Consider the following 25,711-nt stretch of genomic DNA (forward strand, 5'->3'; position numbering starts at 1 on the left):
TCACATGTAATCATATAAGATGCAATCAAAGTGAAATGTAATCCCACCAGTTCCTTCAATTTGTGCATTAAAAAGAGTTTAAATAGAATAGGAATAGCAATAAATATATATATATATTTGATGTTGGGGGGCAGGCTTAGGCAGTAACCTCATTTAGGATCCTAGTGGCCTGAGGGTGGAAGCTCTTCCTGTGCCTCTCAGTGCTGGCCTGGTGTATCCGGTGCCTTGTTCCTAACCGCAGAAGGGAGAAAAGGCCATTATCCGGGTGGTTGGGATCCTTAATGATTCTCCTAGCCTTAATCTTGCAGCGCCTGATGTAAATATCCCTTAGGCAGAGTAGAGCACTCGTTCAGCCAAACAGACCACTCTTTACAGGGCCATGCGGTCCTGTTCAGTGCTGTTTCCTTACCTGGCTCTCAATGGTGCAGGAGTAGAAATTCCTCAGTATTTTAGGAGATACCCGGAATTTCCCCAAGGGTCTGAGGTGAAACAGTCTCTGCCTTGCTTGCTGATATCAAGTGGGGAGTAGTTCCTGCCCTGCTTCTTCCCAAAGTCAACTATCAGCTCCTTAGTTTTGCTGACATTCAGGTGTAAGTTGTTGTGTAGCGTGTACTACTACTACTCTACTACTCTACTTCCTTCAGGTTGGACTTTTCATTGTTATCTGTGATTGGTAACTCTAGATCAGGTGAGCAGAAATGGGATAGTATTTTAATATTCCTGCTGTCACACCAATCTTTTTTCACCATAAAACACACGCCGCCTCCTTTTTTCTCGCCAGAGTCCTCTGTTCTGTCAGATCAGTTTACAGAAAAAGAGTCAAATAGTGCTGTCTGGTATTCCAAGATTTTGCCAAGTTTCAGTGAAACAAAGTATATTACAGTTCTTGATACATGGAAAGTGATGTGGCCACAGAGGTCCTCCAGTTTATTATCCAACACCTGTACATTAGCTAGCAGGGTGCTTGGCAGAGAAGATCCATGCGGCCGGGATCGCAGCTGGTGTTTAATCCCTCCATGTTTACCACGGTGTTTCCTCCAATGTTGAGATGGATGCTGAGATGGACGCAGAGATAGTCTTGCTTGTGTATGTGGTCAGTGTCGTAGCTGGTGTTTATCCCCTCCACCTTTTCCTTGATGTTTACTCCAATATTTACATTTGAAAACCTCGACCAGCCGGATAGCAGAATCGGCAGGAAGAGAGTTTACATAATGGTAAATTGACCATTTCCCTATCCTGATGACTGACTCGTAGTCATGTTATCATTGTCCATTATTATTCACAAAAAGTACAACTTATATTGTAAAAATAAACGTTAAGAGCATGAATTTGCATAAGTTTAGCAGAGCTAACGGAGAGGCGACTGGGTAGGTCCGCGCCTTCCAGAACAGCCTTCCTTGGTGCTCACACTAACATATGCATGGTCACATCGGCATACACAAGGGCATTCATAAATATATGCACTCACACACACACATCGGCATACAAGCAGCCTTGTGGTTGCAAACACACTCAAAATAGCTCACACACACACACACACACACACACACACCCAAAAAGACACACACACATAAAGTTTTGGTGAGATCTGCTGTGGTGAATGGGTCAGTCACTGTGGGACTGAAGTGTTGTTGTTGTTGTTGTTGTTGCATACCAAGACAGATGGCGGAATGTGTGTGTATATGTGTGTGCGCACGCGCAGATACAGGTATGTAATTGCGTTTTGTGTGTGACTATGTGACTGTACATATATGTATGGATATGCTGGGTGGACATGAATGTATTTTCTGTGTTTGCCATGTGTGCATGAATGACTCCCAGTGGTGTGTTTAGGGAGCAGGGCCCCCGGGGCTTTGCGGAGAGCCTGGTGCTTGCCGTCGCACAATGGCAGAGATAAACAACCCCCTATAATATGAATAATAGAATAGCTGACTGGAGCCTGCGCACCTAGAAAAATAACTCTGTGTGTTTGTGCATGTTTGCATGTGTGTGTCTTTGGGTAGGTTTATGAGTGTTTGGAGAAAGTTAATGGTGTGTTGGTGCGTGTTTGTGTCTGTATGGTAGTCATTTGCATACCACGGTTTCTCACTCTCTTTTCTGCAAACTTTATTTTCTCTCTGACTGGGTATTGTTTTCCTCTTCTCTGCCTCTGTTTGTCTTTCTTGTCTGTCTCTTTTTTGTGTGTTTGTGTGTGTTCTTGAATCTGTGAGTCACCCTTTAACTCTTTAATGACAAATTTTGTTTTTGTGTGTAACAATTTGGAACAGGGTGCGGCTAATATATGTGTGTGTGTGTGTGTGGTCTAATTGTTGGACAGCGCAGGACCAGCACAGTGCGTTCATACTCACACAGCAATGTCAAAGTGTTCAATAATGCAGAGGTACTCACTGGTTTATTTATCAGGGTTAAGCTGAAATAAATGACACAGACTCCAGATGGGATGGGAGGGAGGGAGGACAGAAAGAGAGGGGGGGGGGAGACGGAGAAAAAGGAGTGAGCGACAGATGAAGAGAGAGAAAGATGGGGAAACGACAGCAAAACTGAGAGTGAAGAGAAAGAGAAGACAATGGAGGAGAGAAACACTGCACTGCAGCCTCAATGAGCCGCACCTCTTCACCACTCTGCGTTAGTTTATGATTCCCCATGTGCATACGTGCGTGGCTGCGAGTGTATGTGTGTGCGTGTGTGTGCGCGTGTGTGTGTGAGGCACTCGTGTTTGTTTGTGACTGCGGTGAGGAGAGCAAAAGTGAGAGATTCAAGTAAAGGATGCGTAGAGGGAGGGAAAGATGGAAAGCAGCTGTGTGGAAGAGGTGGGGAATCCAGGGACTCTGAGAAATCTATATCTGCTGAATATTTGATCAAGTTTAAGCCCTCTGATTTGAGCCTCCTGCCAGGCTCTAAAGCAACCACAGGCACAGGGGAGAGGAGAGGAAGAACTGCAGGAAGGAGAGAGAGGAGAGTAAAAGAGGGAGAAATAAGATGACCACAGTAAGGGGTTTCTGGTAAGGGTATTGGCTGCTTTTTTACACAGAAATCCCACTGAAATGGAAATCCTTGTGTAGCTCTATATATACCATCTTTACGCCTGTCATAGATAAAGCAATAAAAACTTGAATACCTGTTACCTCTAGTGTAAACATGGAGGATATTAAACATCTCTTGCTATTTTAATTTTGTTTAGAGCCAAAACCACTAAACAAACACCCTCTTTTTTGACTATAAGCTAGAAAATGATCATTCAAATTTATACAGATTGTGCAAAGATTCTGTTCGGTTTTTCATTGCCTTCTTAAATAATTCACACTTTTGTTTTGTATGCACTTCTGTTACAAGATAAGACATTGTTGTTATAGTGATATTGTGATGTTACAATGGTTTATACAAATATGATTTCAATTTTTTGTGCTTTTAAGCGATGGAAGGTTTTTCAAGGTTGACTGAGGACTCAACTTTATGTCGTCCCAAATATGGTAACCAGCCCCCCTCCTGGCCTGTATTTGAGCAGCTGCTTGTTAAGGGTGTAATCATTTGTTTTTTTTTATATTTTCCTAGTTGAAAAAGATCCAGGAATCCTGCACACTGTCAGTCACTTTTACTCACTTTCTTTAGTTATGAAGCTTCTGTTGGTAGATCCTCTTCAGATAAGATTCATCATGGATTTACCAAATGAATCTTAGGTGATGAAGGGCTGTGTGCAGGACTTTTGATTCCTGCCTAGAGTTTTAGGTGCTGCACACACCTATGTATTTCCTAGGATTTAATGGAGTGCAAAAACATGTTTTACCTGTTTGCTTCTTTAATGACAAATGACAAATCGGGCCACAGACCAGAGCCTCCCCTTCCCGACCACCATGAATCTTACTGTACGTAGTGACACATAAGTAAAATTGTGTGACACATTTTTCCACTTCAAATGTGTTTAGGCTTTCACATCTGCTATGGCCCTCGGGAGACATCCCCAGAGTTCACTCGAAGCCAACCCCTGACAACTGTTTTGAGGTGGACCTGAGACTGCTTTTCTAGCTTGCAACACATTTTTCACACTCCACCAAACACATCGAATTCTAGGGGCGAGCAGCGTCAGTTAAACTCTCATGTGTGAAAATAGCCTCAAATAAAGCGCAAAAGTGGAAAATGGAATAGAATAGGCCAGCAGGGGTTTGGTGCAACGGATCCAACTAATTTCCCCTCTAGAGATGAAGTATATCTGCATCTCTCGATGCATAAGAGGAAGTGGAGAGTATTTAAAAGAATGATAGTCAACTGAAGGGTCTAGTGATCTAAGTGATTAATCCAGAGATGAGATTCATGTGTGTGTCTTTATCATATTCATTACAGTATGTACAAAAACGTCACTGCAAAGCTTCTGTAAACACGCAACATACTGTACGTCACACCTATATTGTGGGATACAAATGAGGCCAAGGCATTTCTGGTAAAGATAATCGGAGAGAGGGGAGGGACAGGAATGAGCTGATGTAAAGTGACACTGGGAGAGAGCGAGGGATATTTGGGCAAGAGAAAAAGAAGAGAGAGGGAGAAGAGAAAGGGGAGGAAAAAGATGAAAAAAAAGATGTGTGCTGAGTGTGAGTAAGAGAAAGTGACAGATCGCCTGGCCGATTTAGGTCAGCAATCAGAGCCGCGCTACTGTCTGTGAGATTGGCTGTGTGTGTGTGTGTGTGTGTGTGTGTGATGTTGGCTGAGCTCTTGTGTGTGAGGGCAGAGGGTGCATTTGTGGATGTTGGTGTGTGGTTGCATGAGAGTCCTGTTTGTGTGTCTGTCTGTTTGTATGGAGAGCTGACAGTGTATTAGAGAGTTTGTGTGTGTGTGTGTGTGTGTGTGTGTGTGTGTGTGTGTGTGTGTGTGTAGTTGTGTTGGTGAGGTGGGGGTTGATTGCGTGAGTAAGTGTGAATACGTCTCTCCTGTTAAAGGTCAGACAAGAAGAATCCCTCCTTAATTGGATTGGGCCTGGTTAACATTGTATGATTCATTTAACCTTCCTACACTGTCTGTCTGTCTGTCTCTTACATACACATACACAAACTTTTCTCGTCCCCCATCACAGCTTGACAGACAAAGGCGTCATTGTGCTGGTGCCTTCTGCTGAGGAACCTTTTGCAGAAGGATGTGTTTCCCGGCAATCAAACATGGGCGAGTTTAAAACAAGCGCACCTCTCGGTTGACCCCTGCCATCAGTAGAATGCATTAGCCTGCTAATATAGCTTTGATTTAGTGTCCAAGTTCAGGCAAACATGACCCCTGATCAACATAATGAACACATTCACACAGACAGATGTGTAGCTCAGCACGTAGACATGCAAACATGATGTGTGTGTGTGTTTGCATGCACGTACACACACACTGAGAAACTTTGTGTTTAAACTTTACTTGAAGAACCATCTGTCCTCCCCTTTTTTATTGTAAATAATTATTTAACAGTTTGGGAAATACACTTACTTTCTTTCTTTCTGAGCGTGGGATAAGAAACAGCTGGAGTAAGGGCATGGTTAGCCTAGCTTAGCATAAAGACTGGAAACAGGGGGAAACTGATAGCCTGCGAAAAAATGCAATGTTATCTGTCTTATTTACACAATGTATCAGCGCATGTTTTCTTTCTGAGAGTGAGATGAGAAGATAGCATCAGTCTGTGTTTAGCCTAGCTTAACATTAAGAAGCAGGGGCAGGAAGCTAACTCTGTCTGAACTGAAAAAATACACCGACCAACAACTCTAAAGTTAGCTTATTTACACAATGTGTCCAGTTTGTTTAACCCATACAGAACAGAGATGTAAACAACAATTTTTGATTTTTTTTTTTTTTTTTTTTTTTTTTCTGAGTTTGCTTGATAGAGTTGATGGTTTTGGTCTTGGACACACAATGGAAGAGGTCAGAGATGGTGTTATGTGTTTGTTTGAACTAAGTTTGGACAAAGCCAGGCTGGCTGTTTCCCTTTGCTTACAGTCTTTACGCTAAGCTTAGCTAACCACATCCTGACTCTAGCTCTGTGTTTAACGCACAGACATGACATTGGTATCAATCTTCTCATCTAACTTTCAGAAAGAAAACAAATTGTTGTATTCCCCAAAAATGTTGAACTATTCCTCCAGCAGAGAGCAAGCGAACATGCATACTGCTGCTGTTGTTTTGATGAAAAACAGTTTGCCTATAAGTAACAGGCGTGATCTCAGCCATGGGAGAGGGAGATTATGGTTTTCTCCGAGAAGGATTGGAGCCGCAGCTGTTCAGTAGAAGACGGAGAGGAAGAGGAGGAGCAGGAGGAGGAAAAGTGAAAGAAAGTAAATTACAGGGAAACAAGACAAGCTAGAATCACTTAAGCATGCCAAAGAAGAGACAGAGGGAAAAAAGGGGAAGCAGAGGAAGGGTTGGCTGTGGACGGGCTGATGAAAGAAGGATTTTTATGTGCTGTGAGGAGACAGTAGAAGAAGACAGTGTTGACACTCAGTGGAGCAAGAGGGCCCACGGCTCAAAGACACAAGGACAAACAATCAGCCGCAAATCCTTTTTAACCACCATTTAAGCAGCCCTAATTACCCCAAAAAACTCCACAAAGAACATCATTATCACTGGGTGCCTGTGCACGTGCGCAATGTGTGCGTGCGTGCACGTGTACTCCACTTGTTTATTGAGGAGAGATTCATTAGCGGACTGGCTGTTTACTTGTTCTCGACTAATCGTCATTGTTGTGAGATACTTTGGGTACATTTCACAAATACAACAAGGCATTTTTCGACAATTTTTTACCCCCGCCTCTCGCCATCAAAGCCCAAAACCTTCCCCTCCCACACACTCCACCTTTATTGGCTGGAGGATCTCTATCTCTCTCTGCTTCAGCCTGCCTTTTGTTTTTTTTTTACTGTAGGGTCAAGTCAAGCCAAAAAAGCTTAATTTGATGCATGTTGTCCGCTCTGCAGAGCCAAGGGTTTGATAATCGCTTAGAATGTGCAAAACATGCGAGCCAAAAAAGCTGGGAAGTGGAACAAGCGGTGGAACTAATGGTCCTGATGTTGTCATGGTCTGTGTAAGTCTGTGTGTCGTGCTGCGGGGCCAGACGGGGCGAGGCTCGGTGGTCGCAAATCAGCGGCAGGGTTCGGCGTCTCGAATGTCACATGGAGTGGAGCCGTGAGTAAATGATATAGTAAAGAGTTTCAGATGAAGACGGCTTCAAGTAGTCCCTGTAGTTCTAATATTAATCCTCTCTGTTCCCTCTGGGGGGGCTTATCATCCATATTAGTGCCACACATCTGCTGCTGCTGTATGCGCTGATTATATATTGATGGTGGGGGTGGGGGGGGTTTGGTAATTGAATACCCTCATCACAGAGGGGAGCGCTTGGTCTTGTTTCTCCACTTCAGACTACCTCAAGTGGGTGGGGGAAGGTAGATCTGGTTTGCCACTTCTGTGTATGTGTGTGTGTGTGTGTGAATGTGTGTGTTTGTGTGTAAAACCCTTTTGTCCGCCTGTACCCACCCCCGGCTCCAGCTTTAGATCCAGACCCTAACCACGGCTCCAGCCCTGCTAACCACTGGTTTAATATATGCAATTAAGAAGCTAATTAGAGTAATTAATTCAGTCAGGGCCAAGGCCCAGCCTGGCCCCTATTCACAGCTTTGGAACTGCCATAATCCTCCTCCCTTCACATACACACACACACACACACACACACATTAACCACACAAAGAATAACACACACAGACACTGCTATGCCCTCATTATGAGCGGGGTCTTTGTTGGCTGTGTGTGTGTGGTGCCAGAGAAGTCGGGAGATGAAGAAAAGGGTGTAAATAAAGACAGAGAAAAAGTGAGGCAGTCAGTTCGGTATAATGAGTGAAAACAGTGAACTAATTCATTGGCACCTCTAGTCTCGCTCGGTTGCTCTCTTGGTGGCGCTGCAAGAGAAGAGGGCCCTGTTTTGGCGAATAGCGTCTTACCTCATCTGCAGCAACAGTTCTGCTGTCATTGCCTCTGGAAGCCAGCCGGCTGGGAGGAAAGACAAGGTTTAATGGAGAATGCCCAGCCTGTTTTATTGGTTCAACCTTTATTTATCCAGGTTTGTCCCTTTTGAAGATTTAAGAACTGTTTTTATAAGCCCGACCTTGCCAAGAAAGCACTATTACATTATTGCAGGTCCATTTCAAATTATTTGAAGCTTTAATTAAGAGTAAAGTCCTGTTTTTTCTTTTATTTTACAATATAACAAGGTGAACGGGGTAGCTTGTTAGTCTTTAGTGATTCATACACACGCCATAAACCTTTGATAGCTTGCATTTGGCTCAGCTCTTGCTGTACAGAAAGAAAAGGAGTAAGTAATTCCAGGTTTGTTATTTTTGGAGTGTGATTAGGAAATGTGTGATGAATTGAAGATTAGAGCAGCGAGACAGATTTACAACACATGGAGCACACTGCTTTAAATGGATTACTGATAAAGTAATCGAAGAAGTTTTAGCGGCAGCGCCGAGGAAGAAAAAGGTCGCTAAACCCACAAATATGACACTGAGTGACAAATTAGTCATAGTTTATTTAGGGCTGACGCATTATATGAGATGCTAACATGATTCTGCCTATTTTCTGGGATTTGTGCTACCTTTTTTTATCACCGAGCCCTCCTGTGGAACTGATATTTTTAGCTAAGCACCCCTCATAGAAGACATTGACGTTGAAGTGTTCTCTTTTTGCCCCCTGAGTGTGGAGAGTACGTCACACTTATATCAATACTTACACCGCCAAATCAGTTATTTGAGGTTTTGTCAGTCAGTTTGTGAGTGGAAAATATCTCCCATCTGCCATGTTTTGGCATGCTGTGGCTTTTTTTTTTTTTTTTTTTTTCATACCCAGGCCTTTAAAAGAGCTGCTAGCAGTCCTTGGAGGTAAGAGTAGTGGGCTTGTGATCCTACGGGAGCTGTGTGTGCTGTTCAGTGCCGCGTGTGTGAATGGCACATTTAAAATATGAATTCGCCTGAGCTGTTTTTACATCAGAACCTCACACTTGACCCTGTTAAAAGTTTCACTCAGGAGGGAAAACTCTCTTTCTCTCCTCCGTGTCTCGTATGTCGTGTTCTCTGTTTCTGTCATTCTGCATGTCCATCACTCTGTCTGCAGTTCTCTTTCTTCACTGCACACTTATTACTCTTTTAGATGCTCTCTCCTCTCTCTCAGTTCCCCGCTGTAGGTCGAAAGGCAGCGCGAAGAAGTGAGCGGCGGAGAGATACATGCATTACTTTTGCTATCAGATATAACAGAACAAATAGTTTCCACTTGCAAATTTCAGTAGGAGTAGTCTTTTCAGAGTCAAAAGATGGAATCAGAAAATGAAAATGTATGCTATCGGTTTCCAGATCAAGACAAGATTAACGTTTTCATGCTGGAAAAATAAACTTAAAAGAGAAAATGTTTAAATGACTTACAATACTGTAAAATACATGATTAGAAGAATTATATCCATATATTGTATCCTCCCTACTGAAGTGCCTTCGAGCAAGACAGTGAGTCATTACCAGTAAAGGTGGTGGATGAGCAGGTATGGTTCAATATCTTCCTTAAGGACACTTTGATTGGCCACATGGATCAAACCTGTGACCTTTTGTTTTAAGGCTCAGTCACTCCATGAATTGGATGTGTTGCTTAATGTCAAGTGAGAGTCAGAGTTCCACAGTATTATGATTTTATGACTGTTTTAAAACAAGCACGTACCTGTAAAACATGTCTGACAGATAGTAACGCTGTCCTGAAGTTTAATAGGATTTACAGTGAGTATTGTTGCGCAGGTTTGTTTCACACGTTTGTTTTTTAACTGCCTTGACAGACTTTGGTGTTGCATGCTTCACTTTGGCAGTGTGAGACTGATCTTATCTGTTAATAAAGCTTGCTGTTGAACTTGAAAACGAAGGTGACGGAGAGAGAGACAGACAGATATCTTTCAGGTGTCATATGACATTAACTTAAATCAAACAGACGAGAATGCAAACAAATTTCAGGACAGCTCAGAGAGAAACCTTCTACTAATGAGCACACACACACGAGCGCGCGCACACACACACACAGGTTTTTCCAGTCCCGCATGCACCAGACATCCGTGGATGATTTCACTTAAGCAAACGAGACCAGGAGATTAGACGCTAAAACACACATTTAGGGAGGAGATGAAGACAGACTGCAACACACACTCACACACACTCACATGCATCAACCCCAAGACATGATGTGCAAGAAAGGATTTAAGAGACACGCATAAACACACTTCAAAACTGAAGACAGACTGATGCGTACAGAGAGCAAATACACCTGAAAAAAGCAGAGGCAAGCGCGAGCATGTGCACGCACACGCACACACACACGAAAACCCGACAGATTCCCATACAGCTAAGCACACAGCTTCTTGCAGGCTGCTTTAATCACGGAGAAGCTAAACAAATACAACTGTCATCAGTCTTTTTCTCTCACTGTTGTTCACATATAGACATATATAAGATCACGCACACATACACGTATGCACACACACACACACACACACACACAACAACAGTATATAATTGCCCTATGCTTTCTGCTGTCCCTCATCTTTCCCTTCATATCTCACCCTTCTTCTTTCCACTTTCTCTCTCTCCAATCTCTCCCTCGAGCAGTATGCAGGCACAGATGTCAAGATGTATTATTTCGGCTGGCTGGCTCCCATGTTCTGTATATGTGTGTGTGTGTGCTTGTGTGTGTGCGTGTGTGTGTGTGTGTGTGTTTCTCCTGCTTTCCTCTTTTGGAAACAAGAATAATGGTGGGGGGTGGTGAGGAAGATCTTTTTAAAAAACGAAAGAGGAAATGGGCTGTACTGTTAAGGATTAGTAAAACATTTTTTGAATTCTGATGTATATGCCCATATAGGCTTAAGCATACAACACAAAGAACACACACATGCACAGATGCACGGCTCAGTATTTAAGTATCACATTCATGGTTCATGGACATTTAAGGCAAGCGTACACACACACACACACTCGCGCATTGTACTGAATCCGTGTTGATCCATTAGAAGGACCTCCATGCTCGTCAGGATTGTGTTCTAGCTGAGTCTTGGCTGGTGCATTTAAACAGTAAAACTGAGCCAGGTTTAAAGTGTGTATGTGTGTGTGTGTATATGCACAGTGTCTACTTTATGTGACATAGCCGCTGATTGAAAGACTGGCATGCGATGAGAGAAGGAAACTTGAGGGGAGAGAGAAAAGGGAGAGACTGTTTTCTATGTCTCCAGTGTTTCTTGATCTATGAGTTGGGGCCCTGAGACAGATGGTGGAGAACTTTGGCCCCTGACATGGAAAGAAATAATAATGGTATTAGCAAAAATAAGAGTAATACAGTAGGAATACTGTAGTGATAGTTAAGGTGTCCTTGTAACAAATCTGCTTTATATGAAGAAAAGAATGATTTAACTGAGGAATAAAGAGCTGAAACTGTAGCTCCTGAAGCTACAAGCTATTCTTGATTAGAAGTAGTTAAGCTTCAGCAACACTATACTTTTATTGAAGGTGCTATGCTATTCCACACCAAGAAACATCTCCTGTTATAAAAAGATAATATTTTGTGCTAAAGCACATTAAATTGAGAACTCATTAAAGAAATAGAGCTTGACCTCTGCTCTGTACCACCCAAGCATCCCACTTGTTTGAAGCAGATGATGGGGAGTTGCAGGTGTTACTCATGGTGGAGCATCAGACTGTGCAATAATTTCTCTATTGTGGTGTAGTGTGTGGTCGTGCTACCCTGCTACTTGGTAGAACAATGAAAATAAGTCACCACTGGAAATGTTACATAATTCTGAAAATAGCTACCACCACCCCAAAGCAGCTGGAAAATGAAGATAAACTAGTTGCTTTGTTCCATACAGTGTAGCGTCACCACTGCTCAACACTGCTATTAGTAAATTATTGTTAGTAATACTATTGTTAGTGCACTGCAGTTACCGCAGCCAGTATTTTCCACAGGGACTAATACCACTGCTACAATGATTACAACTTCTAATAATAACAATGCACACATGACTAGATTTATACAGCACATAGACATTTCGCTCCAGTTTTACTGCCTAACCAGAATCAGTTCACCCAAAAAAAGAACTGTTGTTGCTGTTGAATTTTTAAAATCCATTTATCTGTGATACTATAAGCGTCACAAACAGAATTTCATTCACTTACATTGTTTTTGGAGTAACAGTAGAGACATATCTCAAAACTCAAACTAAATCCTGCATGGCTAGATTCTAGCTAAGTGGGGAAATTTGTAATTTGGTTGAACTGACCCTTTAAAAAAACTACACAACAGAGCATATGCTCTTGTGCCATCATTATATTTGATTAAGCTCGCCCACCCAAAATCAAACCTTGATTTGATGTCAAACCTTGTTTGAGATTGGTTATTGCTCTGTATCTGCTGCTAGATCAAGACCTAACATTTTTCCAGCCTTTGACTGCAATCTATTTTCCTATACCTGGCCAGCCAACAGCAGAGTGCAGCCAAGAGTTTTAGCAACCCAGCTTAATGATGTATAATGTAGATTAGCTCTCTGTTGTGAAGTATTCTGGCTAAATCTTAAATAAAGTTTTCCTTAATGGCAAATCCAATTGTTTCAAAGGTCTTTCCTATTCTATAGGTCCAGTCACGCCTCTGCAGTGGGCAGGATGTTAGCACTTAATCACCATAGAGAGCCGGACAGGAATAATGAGTTGTGTGTATGTGTGTGTGTGTTGCAGTGGGGAGATGAGAGACCCTTACAGGTATGCATTAGATGGTGGACCTCAAAGCAGCACTTAAGCTCATTAAAATGTTTTATTGTGTCGGTGTTTATGTGCGCGTTCTTCCTTGAGCGCATCATTTATCACACGTACACGCAAACAAACAAGCGCGCGCAAACACAGTTCCAGTGGCTGGCAGTTTTTGTCCTTTCTCATGGAGTTCATTAAAAGCCTTAATTAGACTGACAGTTATGTGTAATTACAGTCTTTAAGATGTACAGCTCCTCTGCCGTTGTGCAAGGCCCACTCCTTCACTGCCTCCGTTCAAAAGTCATTGTCTGAGGGGAAAAAAACTGTGTGTTTGAGAGCGTTCATACATGTGTTTGTGTGTGTTTAAGAGACCTAACCTCCTGTAAGTTCTGAGTCTTTGACATTTGCCATTAATATCACCCAGAAAGGAGTGACATTTATGAGGCCCTTTTCTCTAACGGCTCCTGCCTCCCATGGATTTCTGCCTTTTCCCGTCTTTCTCTCACATTTTCACCCTCATTCTTCCTCCTCCTCCTCCTTCACACCCTTCTCCTTCCCTTCTTCTTAATTTAGAAAACCCTCCCCTCTCCCCGCCGCCATCTTCCCTCTCGCTTTCACTTTCTTTCTCTCCTGCTACATGTCACAGATCGCTGTCACGTTCCTCCCTTCAGACCGTTGACCCACTTCCCTCTTTTTTTCTTTGCATCGTTCTCAGCTTCCTGTTTTACCAGACGTTTGTCCTTCAGCTGCGCAACTTCTGCCCTTCCTGTTCCCCTGTTCTCCCAATTTCTATTTTACCAAAAGGTGTTTAACCTACATATCAAACCCAAAAGCGAGAAATAGGCCTGCAATATTTGACCGCTTGTCCTTCAGAGAGGTTTTATATTGTCTAGAAAATTACTTCATGTTTAAACATGATGCTGTTCTTTTTTTCTTTATATGTTAGTGTGATTGATGGTAATAAAAATGGATAATAAGCAGTGTTGTCCCCCAGCATGACGGACAGAATGTAGTTCAAAATGTTTGTTTCAAACATTTTTTTCCACTCTGTCAGGTATAGAATTTCAAGAGAACGCTGAATGCTGGGACTTGTTTTGATGTCAAAAGAAATAAAAAGGTACAGAATAGTATCACAAAATATCAGCCAATAAATGAGCAAAAATAGTCGTCTGAGCCTTTAATAACTATAAGGGTCAAACTGTATTCTCAACGCTCCCTAAACAGTATCACACCATATCTCTATTGTCTAAAAGTCATCATCAGCTACAAAGTTGACTCAAAGTCACTTACATTAAGAAAATCTGACAGCTCACAGCCCCAGAGGGAAGTTTTGGCTTCAGATACATACGCTGTTTCATCAGTTGTTTTTCTGTGGAAGGGTTTGTAACCCGTGGCAGAGCAGAACGCATGCAGCGAGGGTCGCCTCCTCCACGTCTTCGGCATGTTCGTGGCTCGACGCCAACGTTGTAATCCTGCAATGACAGACAATGTCACAGTTAGGTTCTGCCTGAGAGGAAGCCCCTACAAAGAGGGGGACGGCAGGAAGGCTGGAAACATAAAGGCAATAATTGAAAGGAGAGGGAAATGTTGGAGAGGAAAGGAAAGCAAGAGCGACTGGAAGACAGAGTGATTGCTGCAACAGACGGCTTTTTTTTTTTTTTTTTCCCTCCCTCACGTGTGATGAAAGTATGACAAAGTGACAGGAGACGTGAAACTGCGAGTTAGGTGTAGTTGTCTCCTGTTTTCCTCTTCACTGCACAGAATTCATGCTTAAATTGAGGCAGTAAATCAGGATAATGTGAGACTGTGGGCTTTTCTTTAGAGATTCTGTGCTCACACAGGTGTGTAAATGTGCATTCCTCTGTGTATGTGAGTGTGAGTACACAGGTTTTCGCGAGCGGGTTGTGTAGCCTCTATGGGATGTCATGAATAAAAAGTGAAGGGAAGGGTTTTAGGGGCGACTTACTGGCCCAAAAAAGACAACAGGATGAATGATGGAGGCATTAATGTAAGAGAAGGAGTGGGAGACATCTCCCCGGTCCTATTAGTCATGACTATGGTGTCCTGTTACCTGTGTTGTGTCTCGCTCAGCTCACCCCCTCCGACTGGTTTTGTGACAGGTGTGTGTGTGTGTGAGTGAGGCCACCCTGACGGTCACCATGAGCCAGCCTCTAAGCTAGATAGAGCCACACAGGGAAGTATGACTGACATTTCCAGACATGTATGTGTTAATATTTGACCTTCCTATTTGTTAATTAAGACACAGAGGTCTGCTGAATTTCAGTTTACTCCACAAATGTGTCTTATTTCCTCCTCACAACCTCCATATTACAACGCTGTATGTGTCTTTCTTCTTGACCGAGATTATTAAAATACACAAATGGAGACTTCTCAGACTTTCTTTATGCAACAGAAAGAAAAGAAGAAGAGAAAGGAAGGAGGGGAAAGAGGGAGTGAGTGATCTGGTTTAACCCAGATCCAGGCAGCCGCAGGAGGAGTGGACAACCGGAGGTGTTTCGTTTTTATTCTGGGAGCGACTTGGGAATAAGAGAGGCTGGGAAAAAAAAAAAACATGAGCAAAGAGCAGAAGAGACAGTGAGAAGGAACGACAAGGCTGGCTCTGACCCATTTCTCCAGGCCTCCAATCTAGTGGGTGATATAATGGAGAATGGCTACCCACATGCACACCTTAAGACGGACACACGCCACCAGACACCAGCAGACAAGGACACATACATACATACATACACACACACACACACATGCATGCAGAGCACGGCGGCCTGCAGACAAACCATATTCCCCCTCTGTGGCTTCAAGTGTTACTTTTCAATCAACGCGACTGCGGCAGTTCCGGCGTCACCTCAGCCGGCACTGAAAAATATCACATTCAGACGTTAAAACGGGACTATGAACTCACTGGCCCAGCGCGCAGGCTCAGCCTCCTCTCTGCTGCCCCGCCGGCGTTCGAGTGAGTTACATACTGAGCCGCATCTAAAAAGGCTTCACATGCCTTTTAAAAGCCTTTAAAAAAAAATCAGTGCTGCAGAAGTCACTCAGGGATTCACTGATAAGTATTCATTAAGTATTGATAAGTAGTCATTGAAGTATTCATTCAATATGCATGAAGGTCCACTCAGAGGTGTACTTGACAGGGATTGCAGGGATAGCAGTTTCTAGCAGGTTTGTGGAAGTTAACTGATAGATACTGGCTACACACATACACACACAGAATGCCCTCGCTGCCCCAGGATGGGAACATTGACCCAGTTGTAAGGAACATTGGTTGTGACTGTCCTACATGGCTAGCACTTTACTGACGTTACACAAGGCTCATCCACCCAGTCACTAGGCCTCTTTTTAATGGCCCTGCTCCCTCTTTTCTTTTGCTTAGCTTTTTTTTTTTCTTTCTTTCTCCCTCGCTTTGTGCCTGCCTGTCTTTCTTTTGGTCCATTATGCATGTCTATGCTCTGGCGGTCACATTTATTTGGCGTGGATTATTTTCCGGATTGGGCTGTCAGACTTATTACGTTTGCTCAGCCACGATTTGTTTCTCGTCTTTTAATTAACGTGAGAATGAACGGGATGGAATCGGCCTCTGTGTTTATGTCTACTGATGACCTTATTTATGCCCCCCACCCCCCTTCTCTCTCTGACAGTGATGACGAACCCACCCCCACCCTCACCCCCTTCAGCCCTATATACCTCCTATAGAGGCTTGTAAGCAGCTTTATGTCATGACCTTTGCACACATGCATGAAACATTTAGATGTAGGAGAATGCATAAATATCGCCGCATACACACATATATAACATGACAATACCCCACTGGATTATCAGTATGGCACAAGCAGCGCTGTCTAATAAATCATGATATGGATTTAACAACAATGTGACAGAAAACAGCTGCATTTTTCAGGCCTCTGACAATGTTTTTTTTACTCTCCGCCTCAGAACTAAACCATAAAATGGCAGCGGATGTGTCACAAGCAATCAGACTCTCCCTCTCAGCGTGCATGTGTGTGTTTGTGTGTCTGTCAGATGTAGAGATCAGGTGCGTTCCTCACTCTAGTCCTCCTTTTTGGAACTCTGACGGGCGGTAGAAGGGAGGGAGGGAGAGAGGGAGGGAGGGAGGAGGGGGGGGAGGCTGCTGTGCAGTGGCCTAGTTTGTTGTGTGTGTTTTGGTGCTGGAGGTTAATGCGATGTGATTCTGAGTCGCCCACCCTCCAAGCACACGGGACATCGAAAGACAGAGAGACAGAGGGAGGGAGGGGTAGAGGAGAGAGAGAGAGAGAGAGGCGAATAAAGAGGCGGGAGGGTTGATTGTAATAGAACAGGAAGGATGGAAAACGAATAACTGCTGAGAATTAAAATGTCATCGAGATCAACCGCACGCAAGCAAAGACACTGAGATTATTTTCTCCTGGTGTATTGTGTGTGTGCATGTGTGAGCTGATGGCTAGGTTTTGAGGTAATGGTGTCTACTCTGTGGAAGCATGTGTGAAATTGGGGGCTTGTGTGAGATTCTTGAATTTATATATATGTGTGTGTGTGTGTGCTTGCGTGTGTGTGTGTGTGTATTTTTGGTCAGCATGTGACACATCATGTGAGTTCAACCTGTGACCATGACTTGGCTCCCAGCGTTGGCCTGTCCAGGTCCTGTTGCCTCTGGCTCTCTCTCTCTCACACAAATTCATGCGCTGGAAATCGCAAGAAACAGGTTGGAATGACAGCGATTGCATTAGTAGTTTTACTTTTATTCCAGCATGTTTTGACCTAAATGTCATACTTGTCTGCATTTTAAATCACATTAATACAGAATACAAATTATGGAGAATTCCCATCAGAAATCATCCAATTTTGTTTCAAGCAGAAATGAGAAATACGGCTTTAATTTGTTCCTGCACTTTAGGTACTGGAGTAATTTGATTTATCTACCCTTTCAGCATTGCAAGGTTAGATTAAATGTTCTTTTTCTGTAAAAACAACAAAAAAGTTGATTTTTAAATAGCAATTAGTAACCATAGTAACCACAGTATCCTTAAATGTCATATTTTAGTCACTCAAAGCACAATGCTCAGCGGCATGTATCACTAGAAGTCAGGAATTTCGGGCAGGAACTTTCTATATTTAACAAGCCAGCATTTCAACAAGTGTAAAAGTCTTCATCAGCACACATCTCGTCACACTATCGCATTATCTCATGTGACCAACACATATCATACTTGTCCTGTCTCTAAACTGCATGCTTGCCATCATGTCACCGTGCAAGAGAGGCGCCAAACACGCAGACATCTTTGTCTTTTCTCTGTTTGTAGCTGGTCCCATTTGTGGATCAAGTGCTACCACAACACAGTCAACAGAAGGCCTTTGTCTGCAACAATAGAACAGAAAACCTGCACCCTTTGCAGAAAAACAAGTTTGGAAAAAACCTCATGCTATGTTGGAAGTAATGGTGTGTTGTGTGTTTGGAGGAGGAATGCGAGTGAAAATAATACTCGGCTGGTGTTTTTTTTTTTTTTTTTTTTCGAGGGGGAGCTAAAATAATGCCCGTTCTGTTTCAGTACACAACTTAATGCCTTTTCCCCGCCTTGCCGCCGCGACGAGGTAATGGCTTGTGATAGCTTCGTTAATGCGTCATAGCCAGGTTATAAAAGCGCCATAGGAGATTTATGAAGACGTTTTTAGTTACAGGAAATTTTGATGGCGACATTCAGGATTTTTGGAAGGGAGCTGGGATGTGGGGAGAGAGAATGAATCCTTCAGCTTCGCCTCAAGGGAGAGGGGATCAGGTTATATGCTCTTCATCATCTAGATGACACACATGGAGCTCGTAGGCCCTCTGGAGAGTGAGGACTACAAATTTAAACAGGAAGGCAACGGTAAATTCCACCCCCAAGTCCTTTCTGCACCCACACGGACACACACACACACACACTTCCCTGTCCATCCTAGTGACAAACTTAGTTTCCTGCTTGTTTTTGGAGAGTGTGGTCCAAAAGCCAAACAAGTGGAACTAAAAGGAGGATTTTAAAGGCAAAGCTGCTGTGAAGCAACACATTGGTTTTAGGTTGATTTGCACAGATGGGAACACTTTGCACACATACACACTGACACAAACACACACACACATGCAGACTTACACACTTAAACCACTACAGCCTTTGCATGCACACCAGTGTGCCCAGAGCAAAGCCAAACACCCACTTGCATTTGTGTCTTTCACGTTGCATTTGCATTCGTGATTATTGCGTTCGTTAGACTGACACAGTCATGACGCGGCTAACACGCCACCACACACTAGAGGCTAGCGGGGGCGCCGCTGTGTGTGTGTGTGTGTGTGCACGTGCGTGTGTGTGTGTGTGGAACGTGAGACAGCACAGCGCGAGCGAGCTTTGTTCCTCCCTGGCCCTCGCTTGCTTGTTTATTTATTCGGTTTGTCTTTTAATCTGCTCTTTTACTGCGTGCCACGTACACGTTCCCATTTTTGCTCCCTTTAATCTAGCTGTCATCGGGAAAGATGTTACCACTTCACGCTCAAGGCCTGTGTGTGTAATTTAAGTGTATGTGTGTGTGTGTGTGTGTTACAGTAGCTAGCTTGGACTGTTGCAGTAGCTTGGCCACACATACAGTATTTATGCACAACAACAGCACTTAGACAGCTTCACCTCAATCTCTCCTATCATAAAAAACCTGCAACTTGAGTGACATTAATCTGCTTGGAGGCCCTGGGGGAAAATTGAGCTGTGGGCTCCTGTTGAGCCTCCTTCCTGCCTGTGCATTATGTATCCTGTCATCTACAAGTAAAACACATTAAACAAACATTTATTTAGTAATATGCATCATCTAAAACTAGATTTAGCACAGGGCTCAACAAAGCAGGGCTTCACAATTAGGCAATAATCCAACAGTGATTTTTTTCTTTGATGCCTAACAAATTTTTAATTATTCAAATGATCACAAATTCACCCTGAAAATGTCCTAAAACAATATTCCACCATCCCATTTAAATATATATTAAAATTGGGCAATAAAACAGCACTTCTCGTGATTTTTGAGCAGAGAAAAATGTGAGTTGTGTCCCAAACTAGACAGCGGGACGTGACAGAAATAACAACATCAGCATGTCCACATATTCACATCGCTCACATAGGAGCAAGTGTTTTGCTGCGGGAGGCCGGCTGTCACTCAGCATGTGCAGAATATATAACCACGGCTGCAAAAATCCACCACAGGACGGGGAAGGAATAGAGTAGGAGGGCAAACATTGAGGTTCGGGCTGCATCTTGATGCAAATGAAGTAGCTTTGCATAGTCCACTGCAGCGGGCGACAGTCAATATAGAGCTGAACGCATGTCAGACATGGAGTTGAAGTCCCTGAATGAATGAGCAAAGTGTGATATGACTCCAGTGAAGTCGGAGTCCGCTTTTACGTAACTGTGGGCAAACTTGAGATGCGATAATGGAGGCAGAGAAGAGGTTTGGCCCAGCGCTGACCTTGGTAATAACAAGAGAGACACAGAGAAAAACTCTCATCCACTCTGTGATGTTTTCTATGGACTAGATACACACTGCTCCCTCGGCCCGCCTGGCTGCCTGCCTCCGTGTGTGCCGAGCCCCGGTGCTGTGCAGTCTGATTGAGGTTGACTGCAGTATTATTTCATTAATTAAGTTTTTCCACTTCCTCCGCCTCTCCCTCCTGTCTTCCTGTCGAACGAGGGTGGCGGAGCGACGCCCTTCCTCTCCTCTGTCCTCTGGCGCTTCACATCCCCCCATCACTGCTGATCATTGTCTCAATTACTCATCCCTCCTCTCCCTCCCCTGTCTCCCACTCTTTCTCTCGTTGTTCTTCCTCCTTTCTGCTCTTATCTCATCCCAAATTGCTCTATATACTCCTCCCCAATCCTTTTTTTTTCTCTCTCTCTCTGTCTCTCTCTGTCCTCCCTAAAGTGAGGTGGGAAAGATTTCAGGAACGCCAATCCTACATCTCTCCATCTTTCCTCCCTTTGCCTCTTATCTCCGTCTCTCATCAGGATTTCACAGATGCTCTGTGATTATTTCCACCTTGATTTGGTGATATTGTTTCCCCCCCTGAAGTGCGAGGAAATTTGCAGCACTTAGTTTAGCAACCAAGATTGGGAGGGAATATTTTCGATCTAAGGACAAAGCAGCTATGATCTCTTTTGTTCGTTTTGCTCCTGTGAAATTGTGATTCACGGAAATAGTAGCACCTGTAACATGTCTAATGGATTGAAGAGGATTTGCCGTGATACAGTTCACTGTTTTAACAAAAATTGGTGATATTTGTGACCTGTTGATTATGATGTTAAAAAAATAGCTTGCATTTGCAAAATTGCATTTGTGGATGCTCTCCTGGTTCAATATGGCTCTCAGTCTGTCCCTCTTTGACTCTCCCTCTTCTTTGTATCCATTACCGCTCCACTCTTCCATAATGGAGACATTAGAGTCTTTTACCTCTCTGCTATCTATCATGTCATTTAAACTCTTTCCTTACTTTCTGTTTTTAACTTCTCCACTCTTTCTCTGTTCTATCACTCTCCGCTCCCTCGTTCTATGAATCTCATCTTCCTCCTCCCTCCTCTTCCCTCTGTCCACTGGGCTCTGGGTCATCGCTATCGTCTCACATAGTCTCCTGTCCCCATCATATCACCAACAGCTTGTCACAGGCAATCAGTCTCCCTGCCCGGCTTCCCCGCGCGACCTCCTCCTCCTCCTCCTCCTTTCCTCACCCTCATCGTCCTCACCTCCCTCGTCTCCCGTCACCTTCTTGTCCTCCTTCGCATGTCAGGAGTTATTACTCTCAGAAATCATAGTCCTCCGCTCTTCTCTCTAAGACCAGTTGAGGGTATTTACTCCATCCTCTGTTCCTTCAATCAGTGCTGCTACATTCAGTTCCAGCCCTGCAGCCCATTACATTCCTGTTATATATCTCTCCAACTCTGTCCTGGTTTGAAGTGAAGGGTGAACGCGTGTAATCTCTCTTATGTCACCTTCTTAAGTTGGGATTTAAGGTTTCTCATAGATGCATAGCAATGTTTCCAAGAAAATAGCGTAAGAATTAATGTTATTCTGTATATTAAATATTTCATTTTTGATGATGGTAATTGAGACAATAAGTCTTTTTTTTTCATATTTTTTCATATACTATGCCTCAGGATAAGAATATGTAATTAATGATGTTAAAAAATCTATGTAATTTAGTGCAGTTTCATTCAGTTAATTTGCTAAATTATTAAATCTGTGTACAGAATTGAATACAAAATTATATTTTGACAGACCACCGCTCAAACTGCTAGTTCCTGACATTTTTAACTATTTATAAGGGAGACAGTTGCACATAGAAATAGAAAAGACATTTCTATATTTGATTCATCCATCGTCAAAATGTACATGGTTCATGGTACACTGTAAAAACACATGCAAACATACTGAAAATAAATATATTTTCTCTGTGTCATAAAGAAAATATGAATACATTTCCTCCCTTTGCCACATTTGACTGGATAAACAGGTAGTTTTTGTATAAAGCCTACATAATATTCTCTATAACAATAAAGTTAGAAATGTCACTTGTTCTGAATAAATTCATATTCTCAGAGATCAGGTGAAGTGAATAGGAGGTGGACAGTAGTCTATCCACTTCTTTTATTTTTACATGCTACTTTTGTCATTTTTCATTAAACAAATTTAATTTCAGAATCGGCATGAAGCCTTCACCCTAAACTGACGATCCTTTGAGTATCTCTGAATAATGATCAAAACATGTAAAAAATTTCAATGACACAGTTAAGCCTCAATAAAATTAGAGCTGTACTTAATTTGGTACAATTTCCATTTATTATGAACTTCATTAAAATAAATTGGATTTTCCTCCTACGTTATTGTAACAGAAAATATTGCACAAGCAGGTCTTACAGACAAAAAAAAAATACTCCAAAACTATTTTGTGAAACAAGAAATAGTAGAAAACTTGAGGAATGGACAAACTTTGCGCAGCGCTTTATTTAAACATTCTTTATATATCCCATAATCCATCCCTGTCTCCTGGCTTTCCCACTATACTGCTGTTCGCCTTGACCTCCGCCTGCTTCTCTCCTCCTCCTCCTCCTGCTTTCACACTCAGCATCCTGCAGGGATGGAAGGAGAGAGAGAGAGGGAGGTGTTAAAAGTAAAGCTGCCTCTTTTTCACACCTCCCTTTCTCTCTCCCTCTCCCTCTCCCTCTCTCTCTCTCTCTCTCATCGAGCCATCCGCCATCCCTCCTTCATTGCTTCACTTCAGACGGGCTAATCTATAGCCTGCGGGGATGTGGCGGGGGGAATTATTTTATATATATATATATATATATATAGGTTGTTTTTTTTAGAAGATGAGGTGAGGGTTGGCCCCAGGGGCTATCATGGGAAAAATAAGGATCGACGGGTGGTATGTGCAGGGGTGTTCGGGTGGGTTGGTGGAAAGAGGAAGAATATGTTTACTGTCTCTTTTGCTAGCCACTGTGGCTAAAACATCCGTCCCCTTTACAGACAGGTTGTGAGTGATGAGTGAGCACTTGTGTACAAACGATTGAGAGTGACTGCAGCAGCAGAGGTGTGATTCTCACTTTGTAGGCCTCCCTCATCTCCTTGACCTCCTCCTTCTCTCATTTCTTACCTTTGTCTCCCCTCTCACACGGTCTCCTTATCTCCATATTTCTATCCCTCCACTTTTACTGTTTAATCCCTCCATCCTGAGTCTCTCTGTGTGTTCCTTCCTCCTCCTTTACCCTCTGCGACCTGCAGACCAGTGATCTTTAATGCATTCACTGACATGCTTTATATAAGAAGAAGTGTTAGAGTGTAACAGGAATTCATGCACATACACACACCCTATTGCCAATGCATTCAGTCAGCACTGCTTGACCTCCTTTGGCCTCCCTCCAAGATTCACGAGGAACACACTTGTTTGATTCCTGCATGGCTTTTGATGCTCGTTTCATTGAAATTCTCTCAATCTGACAGTGTATATTTACTGTTTTTATTCAATTGAAGCATTTTCTAGTGTAATAAAAGCTTTAACAGCTTACAAATGCATATTAAATCCCTCATAGCCCACATTAATACATCAGCTCCAGCTTTCAAATCAAAGATTTCTCTTAAATTTGCTTAATTAAAAGACAAGCAAAGCTAGTAATGCTGTATTTGGAGCTTTAACTCATTCAACACAGTCTGTATTCTAACCAATCAGGTCCAGTTTCTCTTTACACAAAGTATTATGTGTCTCAGGGGCTCCATTTTATTTCATATGCACCCTTGATTGGATTACCATCCCTTTTTTCCATCAGCCAGTCTATGCCTCTCTAGATTACCCCCCTCTCCTGCTATTTCTCCGAGGCCAAGCATCAATTGCAGTTGACTGAAAGCGGTTGAGTCCATGCGGCACGGCGGGGGTGTTAATGAATTCCGGCGGACTGCTAAATGAGGACTTATTAAAGTGCTGCCGCCTCGTAGTTTGACATTTCAGAGCTTCTGGTGGAGTTTTAAATCGCTGCCTCTGCAAATGTCACTCGCTGACTCTCTGGAATGGTTGACTATATGAATAGAAACTATTGTTGGCATCGGCTATAGATTGAGAGAGTTTGTGTGGTTTTAATGGATGGGTTTTCACTGTATGTGGGTGTGTGTGTGCATGTATATACCACCCTGCTACTTTGCTAATTGTGTAATTTTGTGTTTCCATCCCTCCAGCTACGTCAGATGGGACGCGCCAAGGCCTGGATAGCATGAGAGGCGGAGTGTGTGCCACGCAAGGCATGAAGGTGGTCCTGAAAGTGGGGCAGAGTAAGTCCTCTCACCTCTCTCTCTTTCTCTCTCTCTCTCTCTCTCTTCCTACTTTCTTGTCTCTCAGGCACCCACACGTGAGCTCGCCCATCTGTACAACTGCTGGAGTCTACCGCCACACATGGACTCGTCTTCACACACTCACTCATAAACACACACATTGCTATTCATGCAGCACACACTATCACTCACTTAACACACACTATGACTAACATACATTGGCTCCAGTCCACCACGTCTCACATCATCTGCCATCTGTACAGCACACAGTGGCACATGCATTCATTACTGCACCTTATCTGACATGCGGCCTCTTCCACTTTTAAACCATCTCTCTTATCTTCCTCTGTATTACACACACACGCTATACATACACACACACACACACACGTACCTTGCTTCTTTGTGCGTGTGTATTCTCACTGAGCATATTAGGGCTTGTTAAGTGGTGAGAACAGCGAAGAAGTGTGGGATCAGTCAGCTCTAATGAGCCCTGTTGACTCCCCTCTCACTCTGTCTTTTAACTGCTACCTACTCATGCTGGACACACACATTCAAACACCCACACATCGGAAACACACAAATCCCTGTGCGATATATACATTACAGGCATTAACATTAGCTCACACAGGCAAGCACGCGCACACACACACACGTACATGGGCAAAGACATGCAAACTCAAGGCATATGGACACTCACGAACACACCAGAACACACACATTTAGCCACACAGCAAAAGCTGCCAGCTAAAGCACGATAACAAAATGACTCCACTCGGTGTTAAAGCACACAGTCAGTGATTTTTAATGACTCGTAGCCGCACACATGTCTAATTTGTTTGGAAAATATTCACAGGTAATGACCCTCACGTGCAGGCTTTTCAAAAAAAAGCAGCAGGAAAAGGGCCCATTTAAAGCATTTTCACTGACCTGTGCATTCCTACACATAATAGGCACCTGTCCTTCACACGACCCCCCCAACCCCCCCCAACACACACACACACAAACTCACTTATTTCTGTTTCTTTAGCCTATGCGGTGTTATCAGGGCTTGTGTATTGTAGGTACTCTTCAGAAAAGATCTAAGTGGCGCTGCTGTGGCTCTATCA

At 43.2% G+C, this 25,711-nt stretch overlaps 1 protein-coding gene across 1 annotated transcript in view; it reads left to right on the forward strand.

Moving 5' to 3' along the window:
• efnb3b (ephrin-B3b) overlaps window positions 1-25,711 on the forward strand; it is a 79,787-nt gene that overhangs the window by 44,645 nt on the left and 9,431 nt on the right. Inside the window, exon 3 of the mRNA XM_067579462.1 lies at window positions 24,510-24,602. Coding sequence (XP_067435563.1) covers window positions 24,510-24,602 — 93 coding nt within the window. The remainder of the gene's footprint in view (window positions 1-24,509; window positions 24,603-25,711) is intronic.

Source organism: Thunnus thynnus, chromosome 22 (genome assembly GCF_963924715.1).
Source record: "Thunnus thynnus chromosome 22, fThuThy2.1, whole genome shotgun sequence".
Taxonomy (NCBI): Eukaryota; Metazoa; Chordata; class Actinopteri; order Scombriformes; family Scombridae; genus Thunnus; species Thunnus thynnus.